Consider the following 16,530-nt stretch of genomic DNA (forward strand, 5'->3'; position numbering starts at 1 on the left):
ATTTTCAGTGGTAAAATGCCTTCCGTGGAATGCCTTCAGTGGGTTACATTTTAATTGTGAAAATCAGATAACCTTTTTGCAGTGAAGATTTGATAATTGAATATTTGTTCTTGGGCAGGGTTGGTGGTAGGAAGATGACAATGGTACTTTATATCACAAGTCTCTCTTTGTCAGGACTTTTTGTTGCATGCTTCATCATTGGGTCATAAGGTAAACTAGAGGTGTGGAAACAAATTGTATATAATTAATCAATATTTATTCCTTTTGGGACTTCTCTTCAGGAAGCTGCTTGAAACAAATACCATTTCAACAATGCTTAATTATTGTCTTTTTTATTCAAGCTCTTTGTGTCTTCTGGAGGAACTCAGTGTCAGGCAACATCTATGGAGAGGAATAAACATTTGATGTTTTGTTCTGAAGCAATTTCCTTCAATTTGCTTTGTTCCTCCAGCAATTTGTTTGTGTTGTAGATTTCCTGCATCTGCAGAATCTCATGTTTAGATATGCCTTTGGACTGTCAACAGAGCTGATCTTTTGTCTGTAACATTATGAATTTGTTTATGGAGATGTCCTTTCATTCAAGGATTGAGGGTTCTTAAACTTTCCAGTCAATAAAGTGATAGCTTAGGATGAGTTTTCCTATTTATTAGAAACCTGCTTTGTCTATTCTTCAACTCCCCTAGGAAAAATGAACTACATGTACAATCTTTTTTGTGGTTATGCCTGCTTGTGTGCATAACATTCAGGAGCTTTTCTTGAGGGGCATCAGATTAGTGCATACTTATTATGGACAGGGAAGTTGATGCATGCCAAGTATCTACATGTTCAGAACTGTTTACTTTTGGACACTTCTTAGGATATCGTTGTCTTCCTCCCACCATTCACATGTTCTGCAAAAGTTAACATTTTCAACTTGTATAAAGATGAATTGTTAATGATTTTAATTAATGAGTTAGCAATAACTTCATGAATTTGTTGCTCATTGCAACATTTGTTGCATGAATTGTTCATGAATAATTAAATTATAATTATTGCAAGACCCTGTTGAACATTGTTAATGTGGAATGCTGAAAGTCTGATTCACTGATTTATTGGCATAAGGCAGGAAAGCTGCATGATCTCAGTTGTAGGAAGATAAAGCTTCAAATCATGGTGTCGCCTGTTTACAACTGCTCGAGAGAGTAGCATCGGAGTTGGTGTGCCCCACCCGAGGGTCAGGGGCTGTGTGGCACAGCGTCCAAGCTGGAGATGGTGCTGTGTCCCTGTGTTCACTCAGCAGATGACAAGCCATAAATGAGGAAATCTGCAGATGCTGGAAATCCAGGCAACATGCACAGGAGCTCGGCAGGCCAGGCAGCATCTATGGAAAAGATTTCAGGATGACGAGCCAGGTTGTGTTTGACTGCAGACTGCATTCATGGACTCGAGGTCCTGAACTGTATTTTACTGATATCTTGTATCTGCTTGCTATCTTATGTACTACATGTGTCTTGTGCTGTGTCTGACTGTTGATGCTGTGTTTTGCACCTTAGCCTCAGTAATGCTGTTTTGTTTGGCTGTATTCACAGGTATTCATGTATGGTTGAATGACAGAGACTTGAACTTGAATTTGATCTTGAACCTGAGCCCAAGTGCAAACTTTTGTTTTATGTCCAATATAACAATTTTAGGTGTGGATTGAGGCTGTTGAGCAAAAAATGAAGATGCCTGTCAATAATTTTTATCTTGATCTGTGTAAGGCTGTGACCTTGCCAAACTCCCAACACCTGTTTCAAAGTTGATCATTCCTTGCAGTGCAATATACTTGATGCAACCTGACTCAACGTGTAGAAGTTGTGCTTTGAACATGGTAAAGTTCAAGAACAGGAATTCCCAACTTGAAGTCCACAGACCCTTTGCTTAATGATTGAAAAAGGTTGGGAACCCCTACTCTAGTACTTTTTTTTAAAGAGAACTTTGTGTATTGCTTTGTAATTATGTGAGTGTCTGGAACGAGATTGTTACAGCTGTTTCAAAGTTGATCATTCCTTACAGATCAGACAGCAAGTTAACTGGCTTACATCCAGAAGCAGTTTCTTACAATTTGTGACTGATATTATTAATGTTATAATTTCAGGTCCAAAAGATTTTGTTCTCCATTTATTATTCTTGGGCTCTTGTATGAGTTAATCTTGACAAGAAGAGTAGCAATAAACAAAGATAACAAAATAAAGTGTTAGATATTTTACTGTAACATTTTAAAAATTTCACTAGGCTGGTATAATTGCATACAAACATCTGGACATAGCTTCCTTGTATCGGTTTGTTTGCGATTTAGTTCTGATATTCTTGGTGTGATTTTTCTCACATTTCACTATGATAGCAATTTTATTGTGAAGTTTAGTGTAACTAGTTCAGATGTATAGTATTGCTTATTTACGTAAGTGAATGAGATTTTTAAGCAATAAAGTTGCATTTAGTAGAAAAGGGTAAAATCATAAGTTTCCTGTCCTACTGGACAGGTGGTACTTCATTTTACCATTGTTTTCTGACCCTTCACATTATAGAGTTCTTCAGGTGAGACAGCACAGGAAGAAGAGAAGGTCATAGTGACAGAGAAAGTAAGTCCTTTTGCAACCTATTAGAATATTCCAGGTATGCCTGAAAGTAGGTTAAGTATTCATTTTTATTTATTTGTAAATCATTTGTGAAGATCTAAGTATAACAAGAGGATTTCATGAATGGCAGTTGCTATATTTAGTAAAGTGTGGTGTGTCATTCATTTCTGCACTCTGATACTTGAATCTCTGGGTATACTATAACTTATTAGGTTTGACAGTAGTTTTCAAGGTTATTGTACAGAGGGCTGTAGTTTTGCATCCTTTGTGCCAGATCAGATAACATTCACTATTGTTTGATTGTGTAAGCCATAGATAGTGTTAGTATGTATGTTTCTTATAGTCACTGGGTCCCTGTTACAATCTCACTGATGTAAGTATGCCTGATGAGGGTCACCAGTTGGGGGGAGAAAAAGCAGTTTATAAGCTGCCACAGTACGTTAGTGCCAAGGGGTTTTATTTAGTGCCAGGAGGAAAAAGTGCAAAAGCTGCCCAAAAGTTGTGAAGGAAAAAAAATTACAAGTAGACAAATGAAAAATAAACGAGTATGTACAAAAATTTACAAATATACAGATGCTTTCTCCATGACACACTTTAACTTTCTGATATAACTATTCACCAACTATCAAATCCAACTTCCACACCTCTCTAACAAAGCCAGACTGAGGGTTTAAATTTGCCAGACAGTTCTACTGTTGGTCTGGGGGGGGGGGTGATAATCATGTGACCAGACCGTAATAATTATTTCAGATGCAGAACTAGAACATTTTAAACAGGAATTCTGACATCCTACAGTTTTATTCCACAATAAATGCCTTAGTTAATGCCATCAGTGTCCACATGCTCAGGTGAATATAAGAGAATAATGCCTTCCCATCCATGGTGTTGGGTGTAGTGCGCCTGCTCCCACTAACCCATGCATTATTTTAGGATGCTCCAAACTGTCCCTTGGGTCTTCTCTTGGTTCTGCTGACTGCAAACTGATGTAACAGTATGAGTGAAAATAAATAAAACTGGAATGCCTATGTTTAGAATCCTTATTTTTATGAGTTATGAACTGTAGAGCATGTTAACTGAAGGGTTTGTTTTGATTATCCAAACAAGCAATTGTTTTACTGTTGGGGTCTGTAAATGGTGAACTCCCAAGAACTGCAGAACAGGAGGGCAAAGTGTGTGAACTACAAGTGTCCCCCGCTTTACAAAAGTTTGTTTTATGCCACTTCGCTTTTACAAAAGTCCTACATTAGTAATCTGTTTTTGCATTACAAAGAGGATTTTCGCTTTTATGAATTTTTTCCCCCATATAAATTAATGGTTCTTTGCTTTACGCCATTTCAGCTTAAGAAAGGTTTCATAAGAACGCTGTACCTTTGTAAAGTGGGGTACACCTGTACTGGGGAAATTAGACCAGTGATAGAACACGGAGGAGTGACTAACCAGGCAAAGGGGCAGTGTTACTGGGAAAATTAGCATTGCCAACCTGTTCTGTCACAGTCCCAATCACCAATGCAGTAACTAATTTATGAAGTTCGTAGTGTATTCAAGTCCAATGGCACTTTCATATAATTGCAGTTACTAAAATTAGAACTTTAAAATTAATAGCAGAAACAAATTATCTAGAATTTATTTTTTCTATATATTTTCATGTATTAAGGATCTTCATTTACATAGTTATAAGAATGTTTTCAACCATTTTCTGTGTAACATGACATCATTAAGCAATGATGATTAGGACTGTTTTTGCTCTTCACTTTTGCTAACACTTGCTCGATTATGGGAGCAATTAATGAAGTTATTTGTCATGCTACCTAGGGTCCTCTGTCCAGTGCCTGAATGCGAAACTTTGTCAGAGTGTTTGCAGTAAGTCGCCTGACTGGCTCCAATGAAAAATGGAGAATACAATGATAACTTGTTTTGTTTTAATTTGCCTTTGTGAATATAGCATTGCATCAATTTATAAAGCAAAATCCTTCCTGAAACTAAGTGAAAACTTCAGTATTTTGGCTTGATTCCCTTGTTAATCTATTTGCAGTAGCTTAGAGCTATTGACAATTATGGGTTTATGGTCTATGGATTGCTTTTCATAATCTCTTGATAGTAATACAACTGTCCCCTTATATGAACAATATCTTCAGTCAAGAATTGGAATCTAATTTCAAATGAAACCACATTTTGGGCTTAGCCTTTATGGATATTTAAATCATATACAAACCTTTTAAAAGTTCTGGACTAATGAGAGCACTGTGCTGACTAAGCTTAGAGTAAAGGAACCTTCATATTTGCACAAGGAACAAAAATGACGTATTATTATGAACATATTTTTCATTGGAAATGAATGCTTAGTTTTATATTACTATTTCAAAATTGGGCATGCTGCTTTCATGTCAGTTAAACTATGATACTGAATATTAAGTGATAAGTTTATTGCTGCCCTGTCTATTTTTGATTATAGTGTGACTATTAATGCTGGACTGTTTACACTTTTTAATGCCAAGCTCCCAGTCTCTTTCCAGTGTTTAACAACATGCAAATGCCATCACAAAGAAGATGCAACATGCGCCTCTTCCTTCTTAGAAGTTTGGATAAATTTGTCATGTCATATGAAGCTTTCACAAACTTGTACAGATGCACAGTAGAGAGTATCCTGACTATCACACGGTATTGGGCATAATGTCATTTATGGGGTGAAAATTAGCGATTCTCACCTCACCGATATTTGTGTCTTGCCTCTCCCCCCTCAACTCTCAACATATGCATCAAAATTCCAAACATGTGGGGACTTCCGGTAAGATGGCGATTGTTTAGTTGCTCCGAACTTTTGCTCCGTTATTCTTCTTACCTTTGCACTATGTGTCTCCCTTCTTAAACCTTAGTTAGGTATTTTATTGTTCTCTTCTACCTGCCTGCGAACACATCTATCTTACAATGGCTACCAAAAGTACTAAAACCGGGAAAAAGGAAACTTCTACGGCTTTGCCGGCTGACATTCTCGCTGTTCTGGAACAACATCGACAAGTTACTTTAATGGATTTTAGAACTGAATTTAGAACTTCTTTCAACCAGCTGAATGTCAAACTGGATCAGATTAATGCTAGAGTGGATGATCATGCTGAACATTTATCTCGCATTGACGTAACTTCTGAAGATTTAAAACGCCGTGTTCAATATCTTGAAACTCTCTGCTCCAACCTGGAGGAGAAGAATAGTAAACTTTTTTCCAAAATGGTGGATCTTGAAAATCGGAACAGACGTTGCAATCTACGAATTCTTGGTTTGCCAGAGGCCACCGAAAAGGGCTCTCCCGTTGAATTTTTTTCCAAGTTTCTCTGTGAGATTTTCGGGAAAGAATTTTTTCCGACTCCACCTGAGCTTGAAAGGGCACACAGGATCTACGTTCCTCGAGCAATTCTGGGTTCCCGCCCACGGCCGATTATTTTATGCTTTCATCAATACCAGGTGAAAAACCGTTTGATGATGGAGGCACGCCGCAGAGGTACTTTTGCCTTTCAAAATACGGTCATTAGTTTTGTGGAGGATTTTGCCCCCCAGGTTCTGAAGATGCGTGCTGAGTTTAAAGGTGTAATGAAAGTGCTTTTTGATCGCGGACTCAAACCCTTTCTCCGAAACCCAGCCGATCTTCGAATTACGCTTACTACTGGAGATTATAAGTGGTTTAAATCAGTGAAGGAGGCTGAGGCGTTTGTTGGAAGTCTTCCAGCCACCTCGTCTTCTTCGGAACCGGCCTGACCTTCTAAAATGGTTGATAAGTACTTCTCGAAGTAAAACTATTTTTTCCGAACTCAGGCTTTACTTGAATAATTCAGTCATTATCTATCGAAACTCTAAGGGCTGTAGTCAATCTCTCCCTGGACTTGGTGCGTTTTTTCTAAATAGATAATTTAAGTTTAATGTTTCCCTGCGAACTTTTAGATTTTACCTGTGTAATCTATTTTATTTTTGTATAACCTTATCTATAGAGAACTACAATTGTCTTTAACTTGTTTTGGAGGTTTGGAGTTTTTATTGAAGGCCTCCCTGTTGGTTGATTCATAGTTTAAGTTTTGCTTTTTTTTCTGTAAATGGTCGATAAGGACTCTCTTTGAATTTTATAATTTCCCCCTTTTTTCTTCCCTTTTTTTTCTTTTAATCTTTTCTAATTTTTCGCGGGTAGGTTAGCTTTAGTTTTCTTCTGATTTTCTTTGTATTAAGTTTTATACTTCTGTTGAAGTTCCTATTTATAATTCTGTTTTCTAGTGCATAAATTAGTTATTATTTGCTATATTATTTATACGGAACTTTTGTTAACGACACAGAACTGGAAGTCATACTTGGGTTAATTTTTTTGGTAGAGCTAGCTGCTTTTTTAGGTAGCCGTCTAATTTTGGGTTGCGAGGGGGGGTGGGTTCTCCAGTTCCAACACTACTCACTGTTTCTTTTGTTTTCTTTTATTATTCAGGACATGTCTCTGTTTTGATTCTATGGATCTATGTTTACATTTTTGCTTCCAGACTGTTATTGTACGGCTTGATTTTTTATATGCCTGCTACCTTCTATGCACCAACAATTGATAATGGTTAATTCACTTAAATTTTTGAGCTGGAATGTAAAGGGATTGAATCATCCTGTTAAAAGAAGGAAGGTCTTCTCGCAAATTAAACAACTCAAAACTGACATTGCTTTCCTTCAAGAAACTCATATTCGTAGTTTTGATAATTCTCGGCTTCTGTCAAAGTGGGCGGGTCAACATTTTCATTCATCCTTTGCTGCCAAAGCTAGGGGGGGGTCTCCATCCTTATTAATTCAAATATTCCTTTTGAACTCCATAATAAGATATCTGATACAAATGGCCGTTTCATTATTGTTTCTGGTAAATTATACAATACTAAAGTTGTACTAGCAAACCTGTATGCTCCCAATTTTGATGATGTTAATTTTTTTGAACGTTTTTTCTCCTCGTTACCAGATTTAAACTCATGCTCTCTTATACTGGGTGGCAATTTCAATTGTTGGTTAGATCCTAATTTGGATTGATCGTCCTCTGTTACTAGACTACTTACTAAATCTGCCTTAGCTATTCACTCTTTTCTCTCTAATTATGGTATTTCTGATATATGGCGTTTCCTTCATCCCACTGAGAGAGACTATTCTTTTTTTTCACATGTTCACCATACTTTTACTAGAATTGACTACTTTTTACTCGATAATCAACTTATTCCATCTGTCTATTCTTGTGACTATCAGAGTATACTGATTTCTGATCATGCCCCAATTACTTTGTCTTTAAATTTTCCTGGTCTCCATCAGAGGAATAAACACTGGCGTTTTGACTCGACTTTATTATCGAATGATGATTTTCTAAAATTTATTAAGGATCAGATAACCTTTTATTTTAACACCAATACATCATCTGAAATGTCATCCCAGATTGTCTGGGATGCCATGAAAGCATATTTGAGGGGTCAAATAATCTCCTATATAGCAAATCTTAATAGAAAGTCCTGTGCAGATCGATTAGACCTCATTAATCAGATTAAAGAATTGGATCAATTGTATGCTCAAACTAAGAATCCTGAATTATACAAGAAGCGTGTAGAACTTCAAACTAAATTTAATCTTCTGTCTACTCAACCTGTTGAACGCCAACTTCTTGAAAGTAAGAGTCGCTTCTATATTCATGGTGATAAATCTGGTAAATTTCTAGCCAATCAGCTGAGACGTTCCAAAGCCAAAAAACATATTACAAAGATCCGGAAGGAAAATGGAGACTTTACATCGGATCACTTAGAAATCAATGACGCATTTAAAAATTTATATTCTCAACTTTATTCCTCTGAATCTTTGAATGACAATATCTCTGTTGATCACTTTTTAAATAATCTGAATATCCCTTCGCTTTCATCTGATTTTAAAGCCAAACTTAATGGGCCTATTTCATCAGAAGAAATACCTTTTGCAATTTCTGCATTGTCTTCAGGGAAATCTCCTGGACCTGATGGGTTCCCCGTAGAATTTTATAAATTATTCTCTTCACTTCTTTCCCCTCAGTTATTCTCAGTATTATCTGACTCGTTTAATTACGGTAAATTGCCACCCTCTTTTAATGAGGCATCTATTATTCTTTTATTAAAAAAGGGTAAAGACCCAACAGAGTGTTCCTCGTATAGGCCGATTTCTTTGCTCAATGTCGATGTTAAAATCTTGGCCAAAGTTTTGGCTTATAGATTAGAAACTGTTATTCCCTCTATTATTTCTGATGATCAAACTGGTTTTATTAAAAACCGTCTTCCTTTTTTTAACATTCGGCGTTTATTTAACATTTTATATTCACCCCCAACTGGGATTCCTGAATGTGTTATTTCCCTCGATGCGGAGAAAGCATTTGATCGTATAGAGTGGAACTACCTTTTTGCAGTTTTAGAAAAATTTGACTCCGGTCAAAGTTTTATCTCTTGGATCAAATTGCTGTATTTGTGTCCTACTGCCTCTGTTTTGACTAATTTTCAGAAATCCCAGTTATTTAACCTCAAACGTGGCACCCGTCAAGGATGCCCTTTAAGTCCCTTTCTCTTTGATTTGGCTATAGAACCTTTGGCGATAGCATTTCGAAATTGTCCTGAATTGACCGGGATTTGGAGAGGGGGTGTTGAGCATAGAGTTTCTCTTTATGCTGATGACTTATTACTTTTTCTTTCAAATCCGTCTACATCCTTACCTCCAATGTTTTCACTTCTTGATCAGTTTAGCCAGTTCTCTGGCTATAAACTTAATTTACATAAGAGCGAACTTTTCCCAATTAATAAAGAAGCACAAGAATTAACATTTCGTGATCTCCCTTTTAAAGTAGTTCACAATCAATTTACTTATCTTGGGATTACAGTCACAAGGAAGTTTAAAGGTCTCTTTCGTGAAAATTTTGCCAATCTTTCATATACTATAAAACACCGTCTGTTACAATGGTCACCTCTATCTATGTCTTTGGTAGGTCGTATCAATGTTGTTAAAATATATGTTCTCCCTAAACTTTTATATTTATTTCAATCAATCCCAATTTTTATTCCTAAATCTTTTTTTTATTTCTTAGACTCTATTATTTTGTCATATCTGTGAAAGAATAAGCGCTCTAGAATTAAAGTTTATCTCCAAAAATCTAAAAAAAGAGGGTGGCATGGCTTTACCTAACTTTCCTTTATATTATTGGGCAGCCAATATACGTTGTGCTACCTTTTGGTCTTTTTTCCATGGCCAACCCGAGTGCCCTAATTGGGTGGCAATGGAGTTGAGTTCCACTAAAGATTTATCTATCTCTGCACTTCTTGGCTCTGTACTCCCTAGTAGTTTGTCCAGATTAATTGTTAATCCTCTTGTTAGACACACTTTGTGTATATGGGCTCAGTTTAGGAAGTTTTATGGTTTCCATGGTTTTTCCTTTTCTAGCCCTATCTTACATAATCACCTTTTTTTACCTACTACGTATGATTCAGCATTCCATGATTGGTATAGGAAGGGCATTAGACATTTTGAAGATCTTTTTATTGATAATCGCTTCGCATCTTTTCAACAACTCTCTGCTAAGTTCAATCTGCTCAATGCTCATTTTTCTAGATATCTCCAAATTAGACACTTTATTAATCCTTTAATTCCTAACTTCCCTGAAATGCCTGAGAAAAATGTTATGGATTTATTTTTCTATTAATCCACTAGTTAAAGGTTTAATATCATTTATTCGTGATAAATTAGCATCCTTACGGCGTGCCCCTGTGGTTAAAATTAGAATGGCTTGGGAGCATGATTTAAATATCTCCTTATCTGATGAGACTTGGGATTCGATTCTCAAATCGGTTAATTCATCCTCTCTTTGTGCTCGCCATTGCCTTTTACAGTTTAAGATTGTTCATAGAGCCCATATGTCTAAATCTAAACTATCTTGATTTTACCCTAACATTAGTCCTCTCTGTGATAAATGCAAAAGGGGCGAGGCCTCTCTCATTCATATGTACTGGTTGTGTCCTAGCTTGGAGAAATTTTGGAAAGATGTCTTCATAACATTATCTTGTATTCTGAATCGCCACCTAGAACCTAACCCTTTAACTGCTTTGTTCGGTTTTTTGGGTGAGACAGATTTACGTCTGAGTTCGACTAAGTGTTGAATATTATCTTTTGCTTCTCTCCTGGCTAGACGTTTAATCCTCCTTAGATGGAGGGATGTTGCCCCGCCCACGCATGCTCAATGGCTTAATGATATTATGTCCTGCTTAGACCTTGAAAAAATTCATTATTCAGTTCTTAATTTGGATACAAAGTTCTGTAAGGTCTGGGGACCTTTTATTGAGTATTTTCATAACCTTCCTCTTAACTAAGGTTTTTTTTTGGGTCCCTTGCTTTCAGCTTCTTTTTTGTTGGTAGTAGGCATTAATATCTTCTGTTGCTAAGTGTATTTACAGTTTTGGGGGTTTGAATGTCCTGATGTATACTCTCTGGATTGTGTTGCGGTTGGTCTGGAGTTCTTTTTTGTTGCGGGGCTTGGGGAGGATACTAATTTTACATATCTTCAATTTGGGTGCTTTCTCAATTATCTTCTTTTGTATTATATTATTTTTGCACTGTATTAATGTTCTTCATTTCGATCTGGGGTTTTTTTTATCTGTAGCGATGTAGAAAATGTATTAAAAAACTAATAAAAACAAAGAAAAAAAAATTCCAAACGTGTGATTGTGTGTGTATAAGTATTCATTTCTAGGTAAAAACAGCAAATATCGGCAGAGGCATATGCTACACAGATATTACGGGCATTGTACTGTGCTCTGACAGAGAGATCCCTTAGCCTCAAACTACTAAAGCAAGTGTAATATGTACTCTGCCAAGTATTAACTTATGTTTAATTTCATGCCCTTTTGATTTGATCACCAGCGGGTACCGTCATTATTGCTGTATCACCTTTAATATGTTCCATATTACAAGTGAAACTCTTTTCAGTTGTTCTGGGGTTTTGGGATTCTCCATCTCCAGAAGAGGGAACGAGGAAAAGGAAAGAGACGCTGGAAGAAGAGGGTGGGTGGGGGGGAGATATAGAGAGGATCATGGCCTTTGATGGATCAAAGTGGACAAAGAGCTCTTGGGGTAGGCATAGGGCACTTTGAAATTCTTTGTAATTCAATAAATGGGACCCAGTAGATAATTTCGGTTTTTCAAGAAGGTACATAGTAACAAAGGTTGCTGCTGTACAGGATAGCAGTTTTAGAATGGCAATTAGTAAACAGTTGGGTGCCTCAGATCAGTGCTGACTATAATAATTTATAATCACTTGGATGAAAGGACTTGGTGTACCGTAGCCAGATTTGCCAAAGCACACAGATTAGTAAGTCATGAGGAGGGCAAGAAGAGTGTGCCAAGAGACGTGGGCAGGGTAAAATATTTGGGCAAGAAGCTGGCAGATGGAGTATAATAGGCAAAAATGTGAAGTTTCCACTGGAAGGAAGAACTTAAAACAATTTATCATTGAAATACAATGATTCTGCAACTACAAAGCATTCAAGGATTCCTAGTTCATGAAGCATAAAATAACCTGAAAGTGCATTAAGTAATTAGGAAAGCATATAGAATATTGGCCTCTATTGCAAGGGATGTGGAGTATAAAGTTGCATTCATAGTTTATTTTTAAATGGTGCTAGTGAATTTAAACTTGAAAGACTGCTGCACCAGTCTTGGTCTCTTTATTTAAGGAAGTGTAGCGATGTACTACATACAGAGCTAGAAACAATGACACGCAGTTGGAAAGTCGTTTCGAGACTAGTTTATTCAAACTTCGCGGCGCTGGCTTTTAATCCCTAGTTCCCGTCCTCTCCGGGCGGAAATGACGTCAGAGGTGCATTACCAAAGTCTCTCCCCACGCGCGGACTATTTGTGAGCCGGTTCGCCTGTGCAGAAAGTGGGTCGCCACAGAAGGATATACTTGTATTAGAAGAAATACAGAAAAGATTCACTGGATTGATTGAGATGAAAAGGTTGACACTAAATGGAAGGTTAGCCCTATACCCAATAGAGTTTAGATGAATGAGGGGTGATCTTATTGAAACATTAAAGATTTTAAGGGGAGTAACAGAGGTTGTTGAGTCTACTGGTGTTATCTAGATTTAGAATGAACAATTGCATATTTTTGCTGGAGAAGGCCTACTAGGGAAGGGGCTATAAGAGGGGAATGATTATCAGCTGTCAACCAGATTTCTTCCTGGATCTTTTAAATACTATTTTACCTGCCTACTCTAGTTCTATGTTTTTTTTTCGTCATTAGCTCAAAATCTTGTCTGTTTGCTGCCAGTTCCAGAGAATTTATACTTTTATATCCTTGTCATACTACAAGATCCTAGACAACCATTGTATTGAAGTTGTCAGCCAAAGGCTCTTCGCTTATTATCAATTTATAATCTCCTTGTGTTTGAAGCTTTAAAACCCTATTTTCCCTCTTCCTCCTTGTTGAGTATAAATCTTTATGACCCTTTTTAGATTTTCCTCAAGTGCAGACAAACTATGATATTTTACGTAATTTTGTTTCTTTTAAACCATCAAAGCCAACAATGACGAGATGGTCTATGATCTGGAAGAGCTTGAGGCCTGGTGCCTGGCAAATATCCTCTTCCTCAATGTCAACAAGACAAAAGTAGTTATAGACTGTAAGAGAACTCGTACCACTCACACCCCTCTTTACGTTGGTGGCACAGCAGTGAAAACTGCGGGCAGTTTCAAACTTCTGGGAGTATACATCTCTTGGTCACAGAATGCATTATACACAATCAGAAAAACTCACCCATGCTTCTACTTTCTGAAGAAGCTGAAGAGAGCTGCACCATGCACATCTATACTTGCGTTATTCTATTAGATACATAGTAGAGAGCACCCTAGCAAGCTGCATCACCTCAAGGTAAGAAGAATGCATTACAGCAGACAGGAAGGCTCCACAATGGGTCATCAAAACTGCGCGACGCATTACCGACACAAGCCTACCTGCCATCAAGGACATGTATACAGAAAGGTGCTGGAAAAAAAACAGTAACAACATCAAAAATCCCACCCACCCTGCTTATGGATAGTTTGTCCTACTCCCATCAGGGTGGAAGCTTCATAGCATCCATGCCAGGACCACAAGACTCAAAAACAGTTACTTTCCCCAAGCAGCAAAGCTGATCAACATCTGCACCCACTAGCGCTCTCCTCCATATTCCCAACCACCACTAGTTCATCATTTCCTGTCCGTCATCTTGTGTACAGACAGTTCTGAGCCTAACATCACTTTACAGACATGTAATCAATCTACGTATATATGCAAACTTGTGCATTTATATTTATTGTGTTTTTATTTTTTTTGTGCGGGATCAGATCTGGAGTAACAATTATTTAGTTCTTCTTAACACTTGGGTACTGGAAATGACAGAAAACAATCTTGAATCTTAACAGATGCCTCTGATCTTTAACTTTGAAGTTTCCCAGGCCCACTATTTGTCTTTTGCAACACGTTACCTCCAGATCCTTTTTTTTCCTCCTTCAGGATCTTTTCATGCTTTTATGTTAGTGGGTGGTGGTGTTCAACGGGGATGAGCAAGACTTTCTCATTTTATTTAAGTAGGTAAATTGAAGTTCAGTTTCTGAGTGTACACATTACATATCAGTGACCTAGTTTGCTATCTGAGGTTGAAGCTGGAGGTGACACAAGTTGAACTCCCCCTCCCCCACTCCCCATGCTCCTGATTGGCAGATGAAAGACTTAATGGAATCAAACAGTGGTTGATGTTGCTCCCTAGACTTTTCAAAAGCCAATGTTCAAAGAACGTTTATTATCAGAGTACATGTAGAGTATACAACCTTGAAATTCATCTTGCAGGCAGTCACAAAGCAAGGAAACACAACAGAACCCATTTAAAGAAAAAAAAACCCTGTACAGTAAAGACCATTAGACACCCAATGTCTGAATCCAGGCTCCACAGCTTGGGACTTGGAATACTCCTGCACCTTCTCCCAGCAGTTACGAGAAGAGAGGGAGAACAGTCAAATGCAGACAGACAACCTGTACACTTTCCACTCTTGTCCTCTATGATTGTAATCTTGCTCAACACTTATAGCAGCACTGAATAATGGGGCCAACCACAGATTTGTTCTGCCATTAAGAATCGATGAGCCATCCTCAGTGATGGCTGCCCCTGCACTTTCTGCTCTCATCCTTGCCGAATCCCCCCAGGAGATCACAAAAGCACCAAATCGTATAGTTGGCACAAAATACATTCTTAAAGTGAAAATTACAGGATGCAATCAATCACAGTTCAGAAGTAGTATATTGAGTAGAAGAAGAGGAATATTGTTTGAATATAATTTGAATATTGTTTTGTGAGCTGTCTGCAAGATGTCACCTTTGGTCGTTGATGCTATCTTGCTCATCTTTTTTAAGCGTTTAGGGGACCTGCTTCAGTTCCGGCAACTCAAGTTCAATACTTTTTATGTGGACTTTGCATTTCTTGCCTTGACTTCATGGGGTTTCTCTGTGCCTCAAAGATGTATTGATGTGCTAATAGGCTACCTGTACTGCAGATGACTATTTTCTCTATATTTGGAATTTTCGAAATCTGAAGTTACTTATTTTCATAAAAGATCGTGGTATTAAGAATGGTTGTGAAGCTGATACACGTGCAGGAAAATGAATGAGAAGGTAAATTTAGTCCAATACTATTGATACAAAGTGTAGTAGATACTGGAAACTGAAATAAAAGGGAATGATCCTCTCTCTTCTCCAGCTGGGTATCCCTTTTGCCAATCAACTTTCCAACTGTTAGCTTCATCCCTCCCCATCCTGTCTTCTATCATTTCAGATCTCCCCCTCCCATTTTCAAATCTCTTACTATCTCTTTCATTTGGTCCTGACGAAAGGTCTCGGCATGAAATGTCGACTGTACTTCTCCCTATAGATGCTGCCTGGCCTGCTGTGTTCCACCAGCATTTTGAGTGTGTTGCTTGAATTTCCAACATCTGCAGATTTCCTCGTGTTTGCGTCTGGAAATGCACAGTTGTCTGGACATTATGTATAGGGGGGAAAATAACAGTTAATATTGCCACTGTGTGATGTTTCATCAGAATTGGCCAGGCTAACTTTCTGAATTCAATCTTGGATCTTGAGAACTACAACATTTCTAGTTTTTCAAGCTTGGCTTCAGAGCAATGTAAGGAGTCAGTGCAGGTGTGGAATAAGATATTAGGCATCAGGAAACTCAGTGACCCTTGTGCAGTGACACGAGTTCAACAAAGCAGTTGTCAAATATGCATGGGGCTTTAGGTGTAGAGGAAACTGGAATTCAATGAAGGTCAAAGGTCTTGATGGTAGTGCAGGTACCACACAGCTCCAGCCATCCTGATTTTTTGATTCTGAATGCTTGGAGATGTCCGTGTTGCAGGTGCACAATCTCCCCGAGAATGGCAAATATTTTCTGCTAGAAGTTACATTCATGAAGTAAAAAACAAGGAAATAGATTATCCAGTTCATCATGTTTGTGCATACTAGTAAACACGGGTATCCAATCACAAAAAAAACATTCAATCATCACCCTATGTCTTTTTCTGTTAAACCAATTTTTGATTCAAGCTGCCCAGGATCGCATGGAGTCTAACCTTTTAAATTGGTCTCCTGTTTGGGACACTGCAGAAGCCTTTTTGAAAACCTGCTCTGGTTTCCTTCCTCATACTGAGGATGTGCTGATACTGTAAATTTCTCCAAGTATAGGTAAGCAGCAGGAGAATCAGAGGAAGCTCAATGAACCTGAGCCAGAATTGGTTATAGAGGAAAAGAAAGGGGAAATGAAATAGATGGGGTGGCTTTGTAAGTCAATAAAGGGGGAGGAGGAAGATCAGGTTGTTTTGGTATGCGGAAAGAGTAGGTATGTCTAACTTTATTGAAGAT

General features: G+C 37.8%; 1 protein-coding gene across 2 annotated transcripts in view; it reads left to right on the forward strand.

Moving 5' to 3' along the window:
• Window positions 1-16,530, forward strand: part of LOC140725466 (fatty acid CoA ligase Acsl3-like) — a 76,450-nt gene that overhangs the window by 10,385 nt on the left and 49,535 nt on the right. Inside the window, exon 3 of one of the 2 annotated variants that reach the window (XM_073040955.1) lies at window positions 2,547-2,600. The exons of the other annotated variant lie outside the window; for it this stretch is intronic. Within the exon in view, the coding sequence (XP_072897056.1) occupies window positions 2,547-2,600 (54 nt within the window). The remainder of the gene's footprint in view (window positions 1-2,546; window positions 2,601-16,530) is intronic. 2 annotated transcript variants of the gene reach the window in all.

Source organism: Hemitrygon akajei, chromosome 3, assembly GCF_048418815.1.
Source record: "Hemitrygon akajei chromosome 3, sHemAka1.3, whole genome shotgun sequence".
Lineage (NCBI taxonomy): Eukaryota > Metazoa > Chordata > Chondrichthyes > Myliobatiformes > Dasyatidae > Hemitrygon > Hemitrygon akajei.